Source organism: Thunnus albacares, chromosome 12 (genome assembly GCF_914725855.1).
Source record: "Thunnus albacares chromosome 12, fThuAlb1.1, whole genome shotgun sequence".
Lineage (NCBI taxonomy): Eukaryota > Metazoa > Chordata > Actinopteri > Scombriformes > Scombridae > Thunnus > Thunnus albacares.
This window is the reverse complement of record NC_058117.1, coordinates 10,975,686-10,988,115: the sequence shown is the minus strand read 5'-3', so window position 1 is coordinate 10,988,115 and position 12,430 is coordinate 10,975,686. Positions and strand designations below refer to the sequence as shown.

The window sequence follows — 12,430 nt, the reverse complement described above, 5'->3', positions numbered from 1 at the left end:
AATGCACATTAATTATTGATATGTAATGCAAAAATTGGCCAAGAGATACAGAATCTGAAAATGCATACTTGCAGCAGTACCTTCCTTAAAATAGCTGCCACAACTTATCATTTTCAACAATCAGTTTCTTGGTTTGTGAAAAAGTGCCACTGATTCTGAATTCTTGGTCCCTTGATGGACCACAGGTACCCAATCAGAAACCAGTTCTTTCCCCCAGCTCCTCTGATAAGCAAGTAACCACCAATCTTCACACTTAATGACAAAATACCCAATTGACACTCTTTTTCATGTTTAACTGCTTTTAGTACAATAAACCTCAACTTAGTCACCATTAGTAGGTGGTAGTCAATCTTGAAAACAGTCATGTATCTATAAAGTCTTCCTTGAACATGAGGTCAACAGGAGGTCAAATTTCTGTTTCTTGAAGCAGCAAAAAAACAAACACAAATGCACATCATGTAAATTCTGCTAGGGTGCTTTTTATTTCCAAGTCACACAGAACTTGGTGTATTTATTACAGAACAATAAAACAGATGTTGTAGGATTGCACAAAGACACATTTTGACTTTGAACCAAATGATTTCACACAAGCACAAAATGCATCGATCTGTTAACATTTAATGATTATAACCAAACCTTGTGGAGATGTTGAGTATCATTTGGTAAACTGTATTCAGGCAAATATAACTGGGCGAAACTACCAGGCTTCTTTTCACTCAAGGCAATAGCAACTTGTTTTTGGAAGGCCAGTTTCCATTCATTATCAATGAACTGGGAATGCCAAACCCAACCCACACCCAGTATCACCAGTTAGCCCAATACACAAGTTCTCCGTTGCTTGCCGAGCACCTCCAGCATTTCAGAACCAAAGTCTGTGTCTTGAAAGTCTTACAGGTCAACCACCAGTCATCCTTTCCAACAAGGACCTTCAATGTGTGAGTGATTTCCGTCCCTTCAACATGCGCCGTAGAATCACCTCAATGCCGCCTTGTGAGCTGATCCTCTTGATCCAACCGTGGGTTCTCTTGCGTTTGATGTTCTTGGGCTGATACTCTGTACCTCTTTTCCGTGTTCGCACTTGCTGGTATTGCCACGGAAGCTGCTGGAACACTCCTGAACCCTCAGCTTGTGAAGAGAGTGGCCCACATCTGGAAATCTGAGGTCCCACAGCTGCTCTTGGTATAATCCAGTTGCTAAATAATCTAAGGTGAGTGCTGCCAGTTACTGCAAGGTTCCCTGCAGGAATGCTGAAGGGACAAATTGAAAAAAATACTATTAACAAATGGTTTTCACCAACACAACACATAAGCACTGTAACTGCACTCAAGTTGTAATACATTTTGTTGAGGCAATTTATGTGTGGGGTCTCATGTACTGATCCCATGCCTTGGTTTTTGCATCAATATAATGATGAAAACACATTTTAACTGCTACTTTAAGTCATAACATCCTGTGATTCCCACTTATTCTATATCTCTCATAACAGGAATTCTGTTTTATACATATGACATGTCCTACAGAACAAGACAATATATTAGACAATTAGAGGTCATTTAAAAACAGAACATGTGTAGAGGTGCAAATTGATACAATGGAGGGATTATTTATGTCTACAACTAATATTTCAAGGAAAATGTGTCAGAAGAGAAGGAAAATGTGGATCAGGGTTTCTCCTTGACTGTTTCACCATATTTAGATGTGGATCTTAAGAGTGGTTTTCGCCTCTTATTAAAATGAGATCACACATTACCTCCGTGGATACAACAGGTTTCTAATTTTGCCCATTGGGGTTACGTTAGGAATAAATGAGGCTGTGTCATCAAATAACAAACCCACAGCGTGCTAAGGCTACAATATGCCGGTGTTTCGGTTTAACGACTGTTGGCGTGGTTGTCGTAGTGACAGCAGCTTTTGATAACACAAACACAACATGTAGATGTCCTTCCTAAAAGCCTTAGAGTAACTTATGACAGTTATTAAACAAAGTAAGTTTCATATGCAGGGTTGCAAGTGTTTTGGTTTGTTTAGCTGCCATTCAGGTACGATTTGATCAGCTATCTATCACTTAAATATAATTTCCAGCCAGTGGGTAGTTTAGCTATCTACCTGCATATTCATTATAAACGAGCCACGCTAACGTACCGCTGAGCTAATGCTAGCATGTCAATGTTAGCATCTTAAACAAACACTTTTGGCTTTGCCTTTAAACCAAATCTACAAATACATGAACTGTGTTACCTGCTAATGTGGGTTATTCCACGCAGTCGAGCAAAAGACGACAGTATAGTATTCATTTTGAGATATTTACACAGTTGACACAGGCATGGGGAAACTGAATGTCACAGGTCTGCCAGCCGACCCCTGTATATGAAGCACTGTGATTGGCTCAGACCTTTTAGCCAATTGAAATGCTTCTAGCTGGATATATATTGTACTATTTACCCTGAGTTTAGCCTGTCAGGTTAAATGTCAAGCAGTTTACCGACGAAACGGTTCAAGCTTTAGTGTCCGCCAGACGGGAGACGCTGCATAAGGTAAACACTTGATTTGTTTGCAGCCCGAGACATACCTGTCAACATTGGCCTTTGAAAATAAGGGATATTGTCTTGCACCTTACCACTTTTTTGTAATTATGAAAAGGGTTTCCTCTCTCAGCTCCAGAGATTTAATCACCAAGTGTTCTTACTGCCTGCCCTGCTGTGACCTCAGAGCAAATAGTGTTGGGTTAACAAGTTCAACAAAGGAAGGTGATTATGATCAGTTAGTTAAATACCTGGCTTAAAGAAAAATGGCTTGGTGGATAGATATCTCTGAGAGCACCCCTGCATTATGTAGAAGAAAAGACAAAGAGGACATCAATTCAGAACTTGCATGAAGGTTTATTAAAGTCTCCCTCCACTCAAAAATATGTTTTTCTTCTTGTTCCTTCAGTTTGATGTTTGTGCTTCACTGTGCAAAATAATATATGTGCAGAAGGCTGTTTTCACATTCATCTGCTGAAAGTGTAAAGTTTCTCTGAGCTCATTGAAAGTCCAGGAGTGAGCCTATGAGCATGATTTGTGACATTACAAATAGTTTGGAAGCAAATCCTGGTCCAGTATTCAATTTACACAAGTGTGATGTGGAAACTTGAAGCTTCCGGTGCACAAACACAGAGAATGGACTGTTTAAGTAGGAGACATCTTGTGTCCAGCGGGAAAAAGAAATGAAATTTATTTTCTTATTTATAGATTCTGGAATTTTTAATGAGGGTGAAGGAGTATGTGTAATTTGAAGGATTTTAACAAGATAATTGAACTTTTTTGTGGAAAAACCATATCAGACACAAATTATTATTCAAAGTAGAGTATTTGCATCTATTTGCAACATGTCTATAGGGGATCTTTAAGAAAACTCATTATGTACAGGCACTAATTATAATCTGATTGCTAATTTAAAACATTTACAAAATTTTTATCTTACTTTTGTAAGCACAGTAATTCAACAATGTGATGAATTGATTTACAAATTATGCCTGAAGAGGAAGCGTTGCCTGAGAGGTTGTACTCAGGGTATAAACTTACTGTTTATTTACAATGTTGTTGGGGTTTTGTTTGTTTGTTTGTTTTTTCAATTGCTTAAGCCAATTTTTTGAAACACTTACAATTCTAAATACACTACTGTAAGTGGAGTCATCAAAACAATGTATATAGTGCAGCACAGCACTTCATTTAACTTGCAATGGGACATAATTTAACTTGTGCCCAAATTAAATGACTTAATCAATTTGTGCATCACTGCCAAACTGTGATCCCCCTTCATTTGCTTAATACACAACAGTCAAAATGAAAAACAGCTGTGTCAATATAACAATATAGTAGTCTACCAAAACTGTGTTTCTCATCATTGAGACTTACATACAGTGACCCCCAAGTCAAATATCCTTTACAGCCAGCTGAAGAGTATCCATCAAAACTCCTGACATACAAACACCTGTTTAAGTATTTATTCAAAGGCTTTACAATATATACCTTCCCAGTGTACTGTTTACAGTTGGACCGCACAGTAAAAGTCATGTACACCAGAATTAAAATCACATCTGGTCATATGGCCCTTATAATACATTGTGGGGGAAAAAACTTTTTCCGTGGTGGCACCTTCCCCCTGCTGGGATGTTTACAAATACATATACAATACATATTACATACATACATATAATGCATACAAATACATATTTGAAAAGCTATGATTTACACACTGTGTATGTTCCCAGATAGTAAAATTATTCTGGTCCAGTTCTGGCCCACTTAGAACATGGAATGATGGCCCATGGGCAGTCCACTCCTGGTCACCATATGTCCGCCACAAGTTAACCAAATAAACCACATGTGGCCCTAATCTGAGAAGCCATTTTGACTCACACGCTGAATCACTGAGTATACTGAAGATCAGTGTGCTTTAATTCAGTATGAAAATGATGAGAAATTAGGTGTACTGAGAATTATTGTCATTTTAGAATTGTGCCAAACTGAGAAAAACTTAATACAAGATTTGTGTATGAGTTGCCATTCGATTGATTAATTGGTATAATTGATTTTTTTAAAAACACGTGTGCATATAATAATAAAACAATTACTGTTATTTACACCGCCTGCCAAACAACACCAGACAACACAGCTGTTGGCACACTCCGCCCCATAAACGTCACAGCTGGACTACTCTGTGACAGGCACCAGACAGTCACAGCAGTGCTGATCTGGAACTGTTATGTGAGTTCAAGGGTACCAAAGGGACAGCACATCTTAGTCCAAAACTTAAAGGTCATGTCTCCTTATAGTGCTGCAGCAACTGCAATAGCCAAACACGTGTTTAGGTGACAGTTTACGATGAGACAGTTAAGATGATTTAAAATCAAGTGTAAATTCTGAAATGGGATCGCATAGGCCTCACTACGGCCATGTGTTAGCCTATTTAGAAAATTAGCTGGACCATCATTTTATCATTTCTGTCACCCCCTCATATCTGTCTCCCTGACCGCAAACACGCGCACGCACGCATCTTGCTGTTCTGTCAGCCTTAGCAACAGGGAAACAAGACTCTCCCATTGGCTTCAGCTCAGTGTTCAGCTGTCTTCTATTCGCCCTGCTCACTGCCACTCAGGAGGGAAACTGCCCGAAGACTGCTGCGGATACAAGGGCAGCAGGGCTGGGTAGGGTCTGGCCTGGGTGCGCAGTGGATGCTGAAGGAGAAAAAACATCGCCGTTTGCAGTCGTTATGGGTATCTTACTGAAATGCAATTGGCACACTTTTATGGATGCATGCGTTATCATCAGTCCAAGTCCCCTCGTGCTCTGTGGTAGCAGTCTAATGACGCTAATAAGAAGCTTTTACTATTTTGCAGCATCTCTAGAATAGATAAATTGTTGCACCAAATGCAACGTTTCTCTCAGTTCAGTTTTGTCGGCCCTTGACTGTCATCTGTTTGGTGCAGACGTATAATCACCTTAATCATCAGTAATTCTGCAGGTAAGGAATCGATTTATTTTACATTATGTTGTCTAATTAGCTAATGTTTATTGTGCAAGGGGGAAAAAATGATAAGCATCAATAAACAGTGCACGATAACTGCATGCAGTTGTCCTGCGACAGCGCAAAAATAATAGATCTATCGATAATATAAGCGAGGCAATTATGGCCTAAACCTGCGCACTATTTTTTATCTTTCAATTATTTGTTATGCGGTGCTGTAATTTGGACATATTCATTGCAATTGTAACGTAACATAGCTCTTTATTTTTTATAGTTCTTATTTTTATGTGACTATTAGAAATATGATTGATTTATGACATGTTATTGAAACCTGCAGCCTACTGCGGTTATGGCGTGATGTTTTGAAAGCCATAAGCTTGTTGAACCAGCTAAGCAATAGGACATTTGTGCATTAGACCTTTTTAACAGAAAGTATCATATAATGGGCTTATTTTTTGAAATATACATTTCGTGCGCAGATGTCATGTCAGACTGCACCGCACTGTGCTGTGTGTATACCCATGTTGTGGATATAGAGCAGCACACTGTGTACCTAATGTGTGTTACTGTAAGACTTGGCAGACATATCAACCTATATATTCTGCAATGCAGACAAAAATTAACATGGCTGAGTAACCTTCAGCCTGTTTGGGTTTGTGGATTCCAGGAAGTGGTCACTGTGCTCCTCTCACTCACATTCAAGTCCTGCTTGACCATATTTATTGATAGTAGGTCAGCAGGATAATCACTGATTTAAATGATAGGGCTTTGGATGGATGCTGCTGTAGTTAGTTTTGTGTTGATGAGGTGTGGTGGCATCTCAGGGTCAGCCAAGCAGTTACACAAGGTTAAGTGCCAAATGTTCACCACTGTCACAAGTGACCACCTCTTATTTAGGACCCCCTACTGTGTACACCTTTACCTCATCATGTTCCAGTTGTAGTTAATGTGGCATGAAAGACCTGTATTGGCCAAAATATGAAACGCATTTTGAGTATAAAACGAGGCTTGCTGCAGTTTTTCAGAGTGACAGCTGAATCCAGCTGCAGTTTGGAGTGTCTGTTTGCTTCTTGTGCCGATTCTCCATTTTGATATCTGTGGAAAGACATGACAGTCAGTCAACATTCACTCGGCTCTAGGGTGTAATTGGATAGCATTTGATGCACTGACCTTCAGACCATCTTGCCACTGCCAACAACAACAACAACAACAACAACACACATACATGCATTGCCACATGCACACATAATGCATGCACACACATACTGGTCTCTCCATTCAGTCTTTCAGGCATTGACCCTTCATCCATTTTAATATGTTAATGAACTCTTCTTTGCAGATATGGAGATTCGGTTGGTAAACAAGCTTAATTTTCCCTTGCAGTAGTGCCAGATTCTGAAGCACTCTTCATTTAAAGATAAAAGATAGATCACAGATACAAATGTACTATTCATTATGAATTTATTACATTGATGTCTGAATAATGGCTAAAAATAAAATATGAATCTACATCTGAATGAGATCAGATGATGATATATGATGTTCCTCAACAAATACACTTCAATCCATTCATGTTTATTACATTTTATATCAACAACATCCTGGCATGTTCACACGTTATGTATTCCTATGAAATATGTGAAGTCGGAAGCATGACTGAAACATAATCATGATCTAAACAACATGTTACATGATATACTATGAGCAATAAACTGTAATCTGCCCTCTCTGCAGTAATCTTCATACTGCGTTCTGTTTTAGTTTCTGTAACCAGGAAACAATGAAGCCTTGCCATGTAGATGTGACTCTTCCCACTCTGTTTCCTAGAGATAATCCGTTTGCCTTCATATGCAAAGTGAAGACTAATGTTGCTTTATTTGCATGACTGGTTAAATGCAGTTCAGCTGTGACTGGACCTGAGCAGGAGAACAAAGACTGTTTTTCTCTCATCTCCATTGGAAACAGTATAGCTTAGGGAACTGCTATCCTTTTATTATGAGAGATATTGTATGCACAGTCATACCCCAATGACTGATGTTTTCTATTTATATATATCCTGATTCTGACCGTGTCAAAAGGAAGGGTTATTAATAGCAAACGTCTAGGTCAACATGTGAATAGTGAGTCTTCACTGACATTGAAACTATGAGACAAGTACTGTTTTTATGTTGTCTGTTCATGAACTTGGGATCTCTGAATGTTAAGCTGCTTTTTCACCCAGGTGAGTGTATTATGAAGGCTTTACAAAGGCTAGAGTTACACTGGATATGGTGTTTTGAATTTGCAATGCAGTCTGGATTCTATTAAATGGAAAGCATCCTTGCTATTGGCAGGTTTCAGTTTACTCAACATTGGCTGTGGACTGATGAAAGGATAAAGAAGACCATTTCACTGTAACTGCGTTGCTAGGAAACAGCTTTGGTCCAGTTTCATAGGAACCAAGCTGGGTCCCAATTTCTTCCTGTTGAGCTGTTGACATTTGCAAACACTGCGTCAGGAAATAAACTTGAACCTATTTAAAAACTGTAAAATGTTCCATATAATGAATACTGAAAGAGTCAGGTAGTAAGCCTCACAAACCTATTGCTTGATTCAGGCGTTGTCTCTTTCTCTATTTTGTGCTTAGACATAATGTGTTTTTTGTTATATTACAAATTAAACATCTGAGTGATGATAAGCTTTGTTATATCTTTGCATCACGTATTTGTCATTATTTCTGATGTTTGATGTTATTGATGTTATGCAGGGAAGCACCATGCTGACCAGTATCACGGAAGGGATACTGTGCTGCCTAACTGGGAAGGCTGCCAGTCTGGTCTTGCCCCTGGAGTCATCAGAACCCTCTGATGGCTTTGAGTTTGTGGAGGTGAAACCTGGGAGAGTCCTGCGGGTGCGGCATATCATCCCTGAGCGTCAGCCCACAGTAACAGAAGAGCAAGTTGCAGGCAAGGAGAAGACGGACAGTGGCTGCGATGATGACAGCTCTCCTGAGGATTATAATAAGGAGAGCAATACCGGCAGCAGTGTCCACTGCAAGAGGAAGATCACCGTCTACCGCAACGGCCAGCTGGTGATTGAGAATCTCGGTGATGTGTTGCACTCTGAGATCCTGCAGTGTCAGGACGGGGATCTGGAACCCTGTAGCACTGTGGAGGTGGAGCTGGCTGACTACAAAGAAATGGCCTCTTCTCCTGACCCCAACCCTGTACCTCCCCCAGTTCCTCCACCCCCTGGGGAACAGAAACCTGCTCCACCTCCTCGCCGCCGTCGCCGTAAGCCCAAGCGCACAGTGCTAATCGACTCAAAGAGGGTGATCTCAAGCTGCAAAGGGACACACTCGGACGTAGCGCTGTTCTTTGTGCATGGGGTGGGAGGCTCACTGGACATTTGGAGCAGCCAACTGGACTTCTTCTCTCGATTGGGCTATGAGGTAATTGCGCCGGACCTGGCGGGCCATGGAGCCAGCACTGCCCCACAGATTGCAGCAGCTTATACTTTCTATGCCCTGGCAGAGGACCTGCGTGCCATCTTTAAGAGATATGCACGTAAACGCAACATTCTCATTGGCCACTCATATGGGTGAGTGCTTTAGGATTTGTGAGATGCTTTTGTTATAAATCATTAACTATTGGATCTATCTGATGCAATTCTAAAGATGATCAAAGTGATTTCTTTACTCTGATTTAAACTTTATTTCTTCATAGTTTTTAACACCCTTTACCCATACAATTATGTCTTGCAGAGTGTCATTTTGCACCTTCCTGGCCCACGAATATCCTGACCTTGTCCATAAGGTGGTGATGATCAATGGTGGGGGTCCCACAGCTCTGGAGCCAAGCCTCTGTTCCATCTTCCAGCTGCCATCTTGTGTCCTTCACTGTCTGTCACCCTGTTTGGCATGGAGCTTCCTCAAGTAAGAGCTGCATTTGTATATGGTGCCAAAATTGCCACTAGAAATAATGACACATACTGTAGTAGCTTCCCTCACCACAGACAAAATAGCATTGCTATGTGTCAAAGCATTTAAAAACATTCTAGCATTCCAGGTAACACCTCCTCTCGCTTCCCTGTCTTTAGAGCTGGATTTGCCCGTCAGGGTGCCAAAGAAAAGCAGTTGCTGAAGCAGGGAAATGCCTTCAATGTGTCTCCATTTGTCCTGCGTGCCATGATGAGTGGCCAGTACTGGCCTGAGGGGGATGAGGTCTACCATGCTGAGCTCACTGTGCCCATCCTTCTGGTTCATGGCATGTGTGACAAGTTTGTGCCCATGGATGAGGACCAGCGCATGGCAGAGGTACACCACATTTTCATGTTTTTATGTGAATCCATGTTAATTTCTGATGTGGTATTTAAGATTAAGTGTCTTCTTTGTAGTTTAGTTTGACCTATTGTAAAGTTCTGCATTCGTTTTTTGCTGCCTTTCTAGATCCTCCTGTTTGCATTCCTAAAAGTAATTGAGGAAGGAAGTCACATGGTCATGATGGAGTGTCCTGACACCGTCAACACCCTCCTCCATGAGTTCTTTCTATGGGAGCCTGACATGTCCAGAAAAGACAGCTGCAAGACAGACATAGAGAAGACTGTCAGTGACACTCTCCAGACAATGAAAATCAATAAGTTTATGGACAAATAACCAACAAGGAGTCTGGTTTCATCACAGAACCAAGCAGAAGGCCTTTTTCGACATGTGTTCTTAAGGCTGCTCCTAGGCTGAGAGCTGTTATATACAGGGCCACATCTTAAGGATGCGGACGGCCACTGGTGCTCCAAGATAAAGCAGGACTTATGGCATTGTGCCAAGTAGAGAATGATGGACAGAACATAAAGATGAGAGGAACGGATGCAAATACACAGTCAGTTTCCGCTTTGCTTTTTGATTTGAGTTTGTGCTCCATCAAACGATGTTCGCAAAATGACACAACATCTGGAGGTCAAAGGGACTATGTCCATTTGTGATTTGTGTTTGAAATGTTTCTGGTGAAGAACTGACTACTACAAGATGCAAGAGGCATAAAATCCAAGAAATGGTGTCTGAATTTCCTTGCCTTTGTCTTACATATTCTGTAAAGTACTGCAGAGCTTCTGTTCTACCTTTATGAAGAGGCTATTAACTTAGCATCGGGCCCCTCTTACATCTGCTTTCAATGGAAAACTGGCAAAGTAATATGTAGTAAACTGAGAAATTTCACAGGTATGATTTGCCAGTATGATGATGAAGGACAGCTTATGATGAAATGTAAGCGTTGATAATGATAGTTTATTATTAAAACTGACTGGATGGTAGTGGGAAATTGGTTAAAGACAGTAGATATATACATGCAAAATGTAATTAATAATTGCACTAAATGCATATTTAAATTACATTACGCATGAGGCAGAGACACTAAATCATGGCTCACCTGCAATCCAGCCTCCCAATAACTAACTCAAGCACTGTGCAGTGTATGCTATCTGAAAGATGAAGACTCAGTCACAGCTTTTGTCAATAAAATTGGCTCATCTATTTCCAAATTAGAGCCATTTATTTTCCATATAATGAACTCTTATATAAACTCTAAAACCAAAAAGCTATGTGTGTCTATGTTAAGCACAATGTAACCAATTCATCAGTTCATAGTTGCATGAAAATGAAATAATATTCAATGAGAGATCTATGTGAAATGGTTGCAAAAACAGACATGGATTCCAAAAGGTTGTCCTCCTTTATTCTAACAGCCCATTCTCCTTCAATAGTGTTTAATATCCAAAGGATGCAAAGTACCAGGACCCTGCATGAGTTCAGAATAAGAGAGAGTTGCAATATATTGTCATATTGATAATTTCCCAGTGCACTTCTCTTTAATCAAATGGGTGTTCCTCTTTATGTGTAAGTATTACTTTGCCTTTAATCTAAAATAACAGCAACTGCCATAATAATTTGTGGTTGTACTTCAAGCTGTTGTGTCTCTTAGCTGATTAATGCAAAACCAGAGTGTGTTCCCCTACTACTCTCCAGTCCACCCTGTTCATGTAATGGTGTAAGACTGAAAGAATGAGCTAAACATATTGCTCAGTGAAAGACATTCATTCATGGGTGTTGCTTTGTCCCATACTGGGACTGTAAGGTGCGAGTTAAAGCACAGTCTAATATGCTCTCAGACCATGCTTATCAGTTGCGGAAGGTGTAACTGGTGAATTTGAAACTGGGTGTCCAATGCTTAGAATCAAATATGAGTCAGCCAAAGGAGAAAGTCCCCTTAGAAAGAGGGACATTCATACTCACCATGTTGGTCTGTTATATATGCATTTTGACAGAATGGATGCAACATGACCGGTCTTATGCAACTGGAACAAAATAGGGAGAAATAGAGTGGAATAAACTGACCTGGCACTGATGCCAGACCTTTCCAAAAACCAACAAGTGCTGCTGATGCAATGTACTGTACTATACGTATGTCTCCTTTGATGTAAAAGGTCAGTAAAACTGTATGGACTACAGGGTGCACATGTACTTCCTCTTATGCTAAAAGTGTGCATATACAAATTGTCAGTGCTCCAATGTGCTATATCTTTTTGTGGTTAACAAAATGTGTTAATGTTACTGTTGCATTTATTCATGGGAATCATAATATATGCACTGCCTGAATGTAGATGCATATAACATTATATAACCTATCAAAACAGTTGGATTCAGTGTATGAATGTGCCTTTCCTGGCATGAAATAAAACTGATGTTCACAGTCTACAGGTGTTTTTGTTTGTTTCTGTGCAGTAATGCAGTCTGTTTTTCCTCAGGGAGTGTTGGATGTAACAGAATTACAATATGTCATTATGAATTGAAAATTTGAAGATGACACTTTTGTAATTGGCACTAAAAATCCAAAAAACAAAACAAAAAAACAACAAACAAACAAAAAGACAATTTGGGGGGAAAAAGTAGGTA

The 12,430-nt window shown here is 40.0% G+C and overlaps 2 protein-coding genes across 3 annotated transcripts; one reads left to right on the top strand and one right to left on the bottom strand.

The window, feature by feature from the left end:
• Positions 1-459: 459 nt before the first annotated feature.
• On the bottom strand, positions 460-2,384 carry mrpl34 (mitochondrial ribosomal protein L34). Its single transcript, XM_044367132.1, has 2 exons — positions 2,239-2,384; positions 460-1,247 (listed from the first exon to the last, which is right to left on the bottom strand). Exons 1-2 carry the CDS (start codon positions 2,292-2,294, stop codon positions 929-931), a joined length of 375 nt encoding a protein of 124 aa, XP_044223067.1. The 5' UTR covers positions 2,295-2,384; the 3' UTR covers positions 460-928.
• An 80-nt stretch (positions 2,385-2,464) lies between these two features.
• On the top strand, positions 2,465-12,220 carry abhd8a (abhydrolase domain containing 8a). Of its 2 annotated transcripts, none has more exons than XM_044367131.1 (5): positions 2,465-2,534; positions 8,255-9,087; positions 9,251-9,421; positions 9,586-9,802; positions 9,935-12,220. In XM_044367131.1, exons 2-5 carry the CDS (start codon positions 8,264-8,266, stop codon positions 10,139-10,141), a joined length of 1,419 nt encoding a protein of 472 aa, XP_044223066.1. In that variant the 5' UTR covers positions 2,465-2,534; positions 8,255-8,263; the 3' UTR covers positions 10,142-12,220. The 2 variants fall into 2 exon arrangements, with proteins under 2 accessions (XP_044223066.1, XP_044223065.1); XM_044367130.1 differs by lacking the exon at positions 2,465-2,534 and adding an exon at positions 5,034-5,505.
• The last annotated feature ends 210 nt before the right edge of the window (positions 12,221-12,430 follow it).

What these genes read in the sequence shown, in the direction of transcription:
- mrpl34 (XM_044367132.1), bottom strand. Translation starts at nt 2,294, where the DNA reads ATGAATACTATACTGTCGTCTTTTGCTCGACTGCGTGGAATAACCCAC. An exon ending in GGAATAACCCACATTAGCAG is followed by an intron (nt 1,248 to 2,238) that starts GTAACACAGTTC and finishes TTGTCCCTTCAG; the next exon opens with CATTCCTGCAGGGAACCTTG.
- abhd8a (XM_044367131.1), top strand. Translation starts at nt 8,264, where the DNA reads ATGCTGACCAGTATCACGGAAGGGATACTGTGCTGCCTAACTGGGAAG. An exon ending in CTCATTGGCCACTCATATGG is followed by an intron (nt 9,088 to 9,250) that starts GTGAGTGCTTTA and finishes TATGTCTTGCAG; the next exon opens with AGTGTCATTTTGCACCTTCC. An exon ending in TTGGCATGGAGCTTCCTCAA is followed by an intron (nt 9,422 to 9,585) that starts GTAAGAGCTGCA and finishes CCCTGTCTTTAG; the next exon opens with AGCTGGATTTGCCCGTCAGG.